Below are 9,663 nucleotides of genomic sequence, written 5' to 3'. Positions count from 1 at the left end.
TCTCGCTACAGTTTTCTGCACCTGGGTTTTCACGCACACTCTTCAGCATTGAACCATTTCTCGCCCTCACTTCCCAATCAGCATAACACAAATACGTAAGCTAAGAGCTGCGCTCGCTCGCACCACCTCCAAGCCCGCCCCGCCCCCGCAGGCCCACGTGCCCCGAGGGACCCTCCGCCCCACTTCGCGGGCTGTTCCCCGCAATGCCTGTCCGAAAAGTCCTCAGCTGGAAGCCCCACCCACTCCTTTCTGCCCCGCTCTCTGGGCACGTGCGTCGGCTCCGGGATAGCGCTCCGGAAACGGCGGGCGGTACATCAGGCAGCACGGCAGACAGCCCGGTATTCTGCGCGCCGCGGACCTCGGAGGGCCCCAGCGACGTCCGTAGCGCAGGGCCCGGTGGACGCGGCGGCGGCGGCGGCAGCGGCGGGCGTTGCGACTGACTGCGCTGGTTGTCTCTGAAACGCTCTTCCGCGGCCACACTCGCCGCACTGGCTGATTGTTGTGCAGCCGGCGCCATGTCTGTGAGCGAGATCTTCGTGGAGCTGCAGGGCTTTTTGGCTGCCGAGCAGGACATCCGAGAGGCGAGCCCCCTCTCTTCCCCTCCCCCTTCCCATTCCTTGCTTGCTGGGCCACATCGTTCGGCCCTCCTCTGTCGCTCTGTCTCGAGCGGTGGGGAAGCCTCCGGGGGTGGGTTGCTTCCCCACTTATTTCAGCTTAGGGCACGTTCCTCCCCCACCCGCGATTCTGCTACCTGGTCCTGATTCTGTGTTCAAGTCTCGGCTCCTCAGCATCGCCAGTCTCGTTTGAGTGTCAGTCTTTCTCCTTTTTGGCGCTTGTTTCTACTGAAGGCTCTGCGCTTGGACTCAAGACAACACGCGTCTCACGTGTTTGTTGTTTTCTTAAGAGCACGTGTGGCCTCTTCTCTTTAAAACTCTCCTGTGGCTTCTTATGCCACATAGAATATTAATCTGGGCTCTGCTGTGGCCCACAGGTGTCTCCTCCCCTAACCCCATCTCATTTTACGCCATCTTCCGTTGTGTATTATGTTCAGTTAACTTCTCTTTCATTCCTCTAGTTCCGCAGATAGTTTCTTGCCTCAGGACTTATACATGTACTGTCTGCGTTTCCTGGAATTCGCATCTTTCCTTTCTTTTCCTGGTTATCTCGTATTCGTATCCTTGATCTCACAGTCTGAATGATCCTTTTCCTGTCGTGTTTTTTAGTAGCGCATTCACATTAAAAACATTTGTGCGATCCGTATTTTTTAAACGCCTGTCTCCCCCCATTATGCTCTAAACTGCGAGATGGAAAGGACTGTCTAGTTGGGTACTCAGTATTTACACAATGCTTCGCACATAAGTATGCTCAGTGAATATTTGTAAAATGATTGAAAACTACCCAGTCTTTGTATTGCACTGCATTTTTCTTTTTACAAATTACATTCAGATACCTTATCTCTTTTAACATTTATAGTGTTTCAGTGGGATATTTGGATTGGGTGGCGATTATCCTTTGAAGGCTACGTGAGAGATTTCAGGCTTTTTAGTAACCTCTTGAAGCTCTCACAGAGGAAGGAAGTGGCAAAGTCAGGATTCAAACCTGGATATTTTCTGCACCGGTTCAGTCCTTGTAAAGATTGTCAGAGTTTTGAATGTGTGTGAAGGTGTCATAGATATTTAATCTATGCTATCTGGTTTATTTGGCTTGAGGTTCTGATAATAATTATGAGTTTATCTGTTACTTTGATTTTTAATCTCTCTAGGAAATCCGAAAAGTTGTACAGAGTTTAGAACAAACAGCTCGAGAGATCTTAACTCTACTGCAAGGGGTTCATCAGGGTGCTGGTTTTCAGGACAGTAAGTTCTTTTGATTTGAAGGTTTTTTTTAAGATCCAGTTTATCAGTCATTTAAAAGTTATTTAAAGAGTTAAATAATTTCCATTTAGAAAACATTTCAAGTCTGTGTCATTTTATTAAGAACAATGTCCCTCGTGTTCTGTGGTGAGTAAAAATTGGAGAAGTAGGTGAGTTGAGCATTTTATATGGTTACAGAATTCTGTGTGTTATGGTTGAGCTTCCACTTTCACAGAGTAACGTGATAACGTAATTATAATGTGGTAATTGTAATAGTTTTGTAGCTCTCTTGTGTATCTAGCTTTTATTTGGCTCTCTTCCTTTTAAACCCAATCTTTCATTCATTGAATATGGTTGAATATGCATTTGTAGGTAAATGGCCAGTGTAAAATGTTCCTAATGTGTTTACAGTCACCCCCTTGAATGGAGATCAGGTATGATAAGTTTAAACATGGAACCTTCATTGTAAGGTACAGCCAGCACAACTGAAAGAGCTGAAATATATTTTTAGTCAGAGAATGATACCATATTGTAATGTACAAGTGTCAGAGGCAAGTCATTTTTCTCAGTGGTATGGAATTGGTCACATTGAGAATATTTGATAAAGCTTCTTTTTGACCAAATATGGGAGCTAGAAGCTGTCCAAATAAGGCGTCCTGTAAGGACTGACTAGGAATAGCAGCTGGTACATGGTCCTTTAAGGATGACATAATTTAGGACAGCTTACTGACTTGTCTGCTAAAGTATTCCCTTGTAGCAAATTTTTGTCTGTTTTTCAGTGTTGGTAAATCAGTAGGGAAACTAAAGATGAAATTTTGAGAGCCAGGTTGAAAAGAAGAGATGCATACCCTGCATTTGGTCATGAGATTTTTTTTTTTTTAAAGTTGATTTATGTCCAGATAGACTGCATAGATTATTAAGGAAGAACTGTATTTGAAACTTGATAAATTTTTCATTATTATTATGTTTGATTATCTTTTTGTGATCAGTTCCAAAGAGGTGTTTGAAAGCTCGAGAACATTTTGGTACAGTAAAAACACATTTAACGTCTTTGAAGACCAAGTTCCCTGCTGAACAGTATTACAGGTTTGTAAGAAAAATAGCTTTGTTTTGTAATGTTAAGTAAAAGTAAAGGCAGGAGAAAAATTGTATATACTGAATGATTGCTTAGAACTAGGTAAAAACTTCTCTGTGTAAAAGAAACAATGAAAAAGAGTCGAACTATTAATAGTGGTGGTATTTTAATAGTGACAAACTTGGTGATTTCATTTTTTTCCTCCCTTTGAGAATTTTCCTAAGAAACATGTATAATTTTTGCAATGAAAAAGGGATGAAAACAAAAATATTCGTTGTATGAAGATCAACGAAAGATTATCTTTTTAGTATATTTAAGTTACTTGTGAAATTGGGTGAACCATATCTATCTGTTAAAGTTATGGGATTAAGTGGCAGTATATACACGAATTGAGTATTATCTCAGAGTTTGAATTTTATTGCCGAATAGTGTATTTAATGTTTTATGCTGTGTCTTGTTGACTCTATAGCATCATTAATTTTAAGAGTCACCATTATTTTATGTACCACTAGGGAAGAAAATTTGTTGCCAATCATAATTGTGAAATTTATAGATTGTAAAATGCATCCTAATTTCACAGATGTTAAACTAGACAAAGCTGCAGCTGGGTATTGATGAAATATGTGAATAAGAACCTAAAATCTTTACTTGTGTTTGTTTTCCTAGTGAAAAACATGTTTTCTAGTGAAAAAGATGTTCTACTAAGACATGTGGGCAAAAAACAGAACATGTATGTGGGAAGTGGATAATATAAATTTACAGGATAATTTAAGGCAGGGGTTGGCAAACTACCTGTGGCCTGCTGCTTCTGGAAGCTAAGAACTGCTTATATTTTAAAAGGTTGTTAAAACAAAAAACAAAGAACAAAAAACCCAAACCAAAAACACCCAAATAAAAATATGTGACGGAGACTGGAGGTGGTTCACAAAGCCTAAAATACTATCTGACCCTTCACAGAAAAGGTTTACTGACCCCTGCTATAAGGTAATAATAGATGTATAGAGACGCTGAACAATAGAATTGACAGGATCTTGAGAGATCGTGTAGTTTGGAGGTCACACAGAGGCTGACCTCTGAGTGATTTGGCTCTTAGAAGGTTTTGTTTGACTTGAATTGTATTGAATATTTTTTTTGAATTTGCCATATTTGAAATTCAGGAGGCATAACACTTAATATTTGGGGTTATAAAATTTTCTATTCCTTTTTTTGTGTTTCTAGCTCAGTTTAATTGCAGTATCCTGAAAGTTATAAGTCTGTTGGTTTAGTGATTGCAAGTGGTAGTTACTTCATACATGTGTGAATCAGGATTTTCTTGATACGGCACACTCAAATCAAAATGTGAGAGTAAGTTAAGTGTTAGGCTGATGTACAGTTGCAGTTCTCATCAATCTGTACTTGCCAGTTTTAATTTTTCTGAGAGCAGTATCATTGTTCTTACTGATTAAACTTCTAAAATACAGTTGTTCTTGTCATCCCTAATCTTAAATTGTAAATATTTTTATATTCACTAAAGTTGGCTCATGTTTCTCATTTATTAAACTTCTCATAAGTAATTGTTATAAATTTGAACTTGTAAAACTTATACTGTCTCCATCTGATATATTTAAGTGTCATAGTCTTACACGTTTTATATGTTGGAATTTCACATAGATTTGATTTGAAAAAGAGTTCTATTTCTAAAATGTTGGACTGCATTGTACTAAACTTATCTTTTTTAAGGCCCCTAATCCCTCAACCTAAATGAGCTTATATCCATGCAGATTTCATGAGCACTGGAGGTTTGTGTTGCAGCGTTTGGTCTTCTTGGCTGCATTTGTTGTGTACTTGGAATCAGAAACACTAGTGACTCGAGAAGCGGTTACAGAAATTCTTGGCAGTAAGTGTCTTCATTAGCATTGGTCTGCAGAATCAGGCATGGTAGCTTAATTTTTGGTTGGTGGGGGAGCTGCTGCGTGTACTTTCTATTTGTTAAATGAGAACTAAATGGGAAACTAATGACTTGGAAACACAAAACGTAAAAATATGTGGTGGCTTCGTTTTTGTACTCGAGTGTTTCTTTTAGTTTGTAAAATTTAGTTTTTAAGAAATCTAGGCCCACAGAAAGTTGAAAGAACAGTACAGTGAACACCTGTTTACACCGCACTTAGATTTTCTGCTTATTATTATTATTTTTAAAGATATTTTTTATTTATTTGACAGAGAGCACAAGTAGAGCAGCAGGCAGAGGGAAAGGGAGAAGCAGGCTCTCTGCTGAGCAGGGAGCCTGATGTGGGGCTCGATCCCAAGACCCTGGGATCATGACCTGAGCCAAAGGCAGCCGCTTAAGCGACTGAACCACCCAGGCGCCCCTCTGCTTATTATTTTGCCGTATCTTTCGGTCTGTTCACTTTGTGTGCACGTGCGCGTATACCATTTGAAAACCACTTGTAGTATCACGGCTTCTTTAAATGCTGCAGCATGCATTGTCCAGAAACAAAGATATTCTCTGATACAGCTAGGTAACGTTCTTGGTGGTGGTACTTTTTTAGAGAAGAATGAAAGGAAAAATTGCAGGCTAAAGAGCTCAAAAATCCACAATGAGGCCTAGTTGCCAAAAGTTTGAATCCATTAAAAACACAATTGTAAAAGATTCTTTTTTTTCTTTTCTTTTTGTTGAGAGAAATTATATGTGTGCATTTATATATGTATATATAGTATTTTACATTTTTAGGTTCAGGTTCTGTTCACATCATGACTTTATTTTTACTTTGGTATATTTTTTAGTTGAGCCAGATCGGGAGAAAGGATTTCATCTGGATGTAGAAGATTATCTCTCAGGAGTTCTAATTCTTGCCAGTGAATTGGTAAGAAGTTTAGTGGTTTGCCATTTGCTTTTTTTTTTTAATATTTTATTTTTAAGTAGGCTCCATGCCTGCCATGCGCTTGAACTCACGACCCCAAGACCAAGAGTCACATGCTCCACCAACTGAGCCAGCCAGGCGCCCCTGCCATTTGCTTTTTTGATCTTCCCACTTTGCTGTCAGTTTTTAAAATGGGTACAGTAATTCAGGAAGTCTTTTCTAAGCCCTCTGTTGACCACCAATTCGTCGTTGTACACTGTGTGTATGTTTTGCTAGTCATCAGAAAAAGGCCGGTTCAGACAGTGAGCTAGCTGTGCATACTTACCAATGTGTGAATTTTTAAAAGATGGTAATACTAATACCTCTTCCTTTTAAAGTATTGGCAAGAGGTGTATGTTCTCAGTAACTGTGTTAATACATATACTTGCTTTGGAGAACAATTTAACTGTATAACTATATATTATTTTTGCCCGTATTCTTTTAATGTCTCTCTGGAGAAATTGTCTTATGAAAATAATTCTAAAGAACAAAAAAGGCTGTTATAAAGGTGTCCACTGTAGTCTTTGTTCATATTGATGAAAGCTGTAGGCCAAACTCCCAACAGAAAGGGAATGATTTCTTGTCATGAAGTAATTTCGTAATATTAAACAGTTGTCAAAATGTAATTATTAAAGACCATGTAGAAAAGTTGAGTGGCCTTTGAGGGTCTTTTAGTTGTGATTGGGAGGAAGATGTGCTAAAGAGTCCTGTTGTGACATATCCGCGTTTGCCTTCCCTCGTGTAGTCGAGGCTGTCTGTCAACAGTGTGACTGCCGGAGACTATTCCCGGCCCCTCCACATCTCCACCTTCATCAATGAGCTGGATTCCGGCTTCCGCCTTCTCAACCTGAAAAACGACTCCCTGAGGAAGCGCTATGATGGCTTGAAGTACGATGTGAAGAAAGTAGAGGAGGTGGTCTATGATCTCTCCATCCGGGGCTTCAATAAGGAGACTGCGGCGGCTTGTGCAGAGAAATAGGAGGCTCTCCTGGTGCCTGGCCCTGCTGACCTCAGTGGTTGCCGGGGAGGGTGAGCCCAGCGCCTCTCAAGGTAGTTAGGATTGCCCCGCCCCGTTGCTAAACACCGCGCTTTATTTTCTTAACCAGTGTGTGGTGTAAGTATCAAAATTGAAACACTTTTTTGGGGGTAAAAAAGATAGCCTTTACAAGGACAGATTTTTCTTTGTTGTTTCAGTGAATTTGCTCTGTAATTCCGTGTATTTCAGTTCTGTCAAAAAGTGTAAATGTCAGTCTCTTGGTAAAGTCCTTTTTTTGCTTACCCTGATACTGTTGATGTACTGATTGAGAAGTTCATTGTCTTGTGTTTCTTCCAGAAGTGATCCTTGGTGTTTTCTATATCCAGATTAGCCATCCATACCCAGGTGTAGCCTGGATACAGTATAAAAGTAGGTAATTTAAAAGGATGGTTGCCAAGCAAATGACAACTTATTTTATATTTCCCTTCCTTATTTTAAGCCTCATGAGTAAATCAGATGTTGAAATTTTTGCAAGGGAGTTACAGCCCCAGGGTCTCTCTCACTGCCATCAAAATATAAAAGATGAAATTGCAAAGTCAAGTTCAATAGATTATTTTGGGACGTTTTTGTATTAGGGGATTGAGTAACATCTTATTGTTTAGCTCTGTTTACCAGATGGAGAGTAGGGCTTAGTGTTTTACAACACCTCTGTTTTCTGATGTTGCCTTAACATTCTGCTCTTGCAGCAACTTAAAAATCGTTTTCACACACATCTTGAACTAACACTTCATATGATATATTTTTAAGCTATGAAACCTTTTTCCTAGCAGCCAGCTAGACTGTCTGGTCTGAGACTGTAAAGCCACCCAGTCAAGTTAATTAGCAATACCCTGACTGGTATGTTCAGAGAGAAAAAAGCTGTGCTCTGTTTGGAAAAAAGAGAAAACCTTGGATTCAAAAAGAAGATCTGATTTGGTAATGTTTTTTAGAGTAAGCAATTTCAGGTTGTTGGCAGCTATCCCAACAGGTTTTAGATTTACAATTTTGGGCAAGTCACATGGACCTTGTTGGCACCCACCTCCCCCTCCTCCTTTTCAGGTAGTGCTAAGGATACTTGCCATGTAATTTTTGCTGTTGAAATGATTTAAAATGGTGACTTACCCCACAGGTTTTTGGAGCTCACTGAAAGGAAGGTGCTAGTGTTCCCAGAATAATAGGAAGTATTTGGAAGTACCATCCTCTCATGCTTGATTCCTGGTTAGGCTTTCTGTTTGTGCAGTAGAATATTTGGCATCGCTGTCAGAGCCATGATCAGGCCAAGTTAAGGACTGACCAAATTTTCCATCCTGAGGAAAAAAGTAGAAACGAAGCATAAATTGCTTTGCATTTTTGGGTTTTAGAACAATTTTCTTGACTGCTCTTTGTTCAGGAGAGTTTGTAGAAAGAAGAAAGGTGCTCAGGTGTTTGAAGCGCCTCGGGCGGTCATCTGAAATGTACAGTAATAGCGCTGCCTGGGTTGAGCACAAAAGACTTCTAACTACATGATCAAACCCTGTGATCAAACCCTTACCATTGCAGTAAGTTTGGTAATAGTTTTCTTCTATGTGGAGAATTTCAAGGTGTTTTGAGGCTGAAGATGACCAGGGGTGATAAGCACATACTGCTGTTTAATAGTTAAAATTATCAAAAGACACCAATCACTCAGAGTTAAATTAAAAGTATTGTAATTGAACGTATTGAAAAGCCTCGGCTCTGGTTTTTTTAGGACACTAGAATCTTTTCAATTTGAGAGAATTGAGCAGCTTAGAGAGAGTAGAGATGAAGTAGTGGATGTTTTCTTTATAAATTTATTTATAAGAAGAGAACCCATAAATACTTCATAAGATTTGCCCTGTCTTAAACTTGAATAATAATATTGGTAACGCTTAAGAGCATTTAATAAAGAACGAAAGCTTTGGCAGTGTCCTGAGTCCTTTACTTAAACAAGTGGCTGAAGAGATGAGGTGGATCTGCAGGATGCCGCCGGCATAGTTTGTACTGTGCACTCTGAAATCGTGGCTTTCTTGGTTCTTTTTTTAAGATTTTTATTTTATTTGAGAGAAAGAGACAGCATGAGCAGGGGAGAGGAGGGAGAGGGAGAAGCAGGCTCCCCACTGAGCAGGGAGCCCGACATGGGGCTCCATCCCAGAACCCTGGGATCATGACCTGAGCTGGAGGCAGCTGCTTAACTGAATGAGCCACCCAGGCGCCCGGCTTTCTTGGTTCTTGGTCTGGACGAGACTGTATTCCTCAGGTGGAGCGTCATTGTGTGCCTGACACCAAGCCTGAAATAATTTTTTTTTTTTTTTAGTGTTCACCGTAATAAACATTAAACAAATAAAAGCGCCCCTCCCCTCCAAACAGCAGTAACAAACATTTAAGGGGGGGTTGAAATTGACTGGACTGGAGGTTTGAATGAGCAGGAGGTGAGGGAGAGTAGAGGAGGGCATCTAGCTTAACTGTCAGGTTTCTGGTCCGGAAGACGTAAGCCGAGTTAGGTGCTGTTAGCCCAGGTGGGGTGTGTAGGAGGACTCTTGGATGTATTGGGTTCAGGATGCTTGTAGAGCACGAGGTGGAGGTGGCCAGCAGGACTCTGGAGCCAGCCTGGGATAGCTTTGGATAGTGTTAGTGTGTACGTGGTAGACGGGTCAGGAGAGCAGGTAAGATTGCCCTGGAGAGCGTGTAGAATAAGAACAGTGACGAGGTGAGGACAAAACCCTGGTTCACAGCAGGGTTTAGTGAGTCAGGCAGGGGAAGAGACCATGAGGAAATGGAGAAAGGGTTACAGAGACAGAGCGAGAGTGGCTTGTCACAGAAGCCAAGGGAGTAAAGGGGCTAGAA

General features: G+C 40.7%; 1 protein-coding gene across 2 annotated transcripts; it reads left to right on the top strand.

The window, feature by feature from the left end:
* Positions 1-345: 345 nt before the first annotated feature.
* On the top strand, positions 346-8,746 carry TSN (translin). 2 transcript variants are annotated; one of them, XM_027589276.2, is made up of 6 exons: positions 367-581; positions 1,763-1,856; positions 2,843-2,939; positions 4,689-4,804; positions 5,692-5,771; positions 6,553-8,746. In XM_027589276.2, exons 1-6 carry the CDS (start codon positions 516-518, stop codon positions 6,784-6,786), a joined length of 687 nt encoding a protein of 228 aa, XP_027445077.1. In that variant the 5' UTR covers positions 367-515; the 3' UTR covers positions 6,787-8,746. The 2 variants fall into 2 exon arrangements, with proteins under 2 accessions (XP_027445078.1, XP_027445077.1); XM_027589277.2 differs by lacking the exon at positions 5,692-5,771 and having other exon boundaries at positions 346-581.
* The last annotated feature ends 917 nt before the right edge of the window (positions 8,747-9,663 follow it).

This window comes from Zalophus californianus, chromosome 3 (genome assembly GCF_009762305.2).
Source record: "Zalophus californianus isolate mZalCal1 chromosome 3, mZalCal1.pri.v2, whole genome shotgun sequence".
NCBI lineage: Eukaryota > Metazoa > Chordata > Mammalia > Carnivora > Otariidae > Zalophus > Zalophus californianus.
This window is presented reverse-complemented; position numbering and strand designations above follow the sequence as displayed.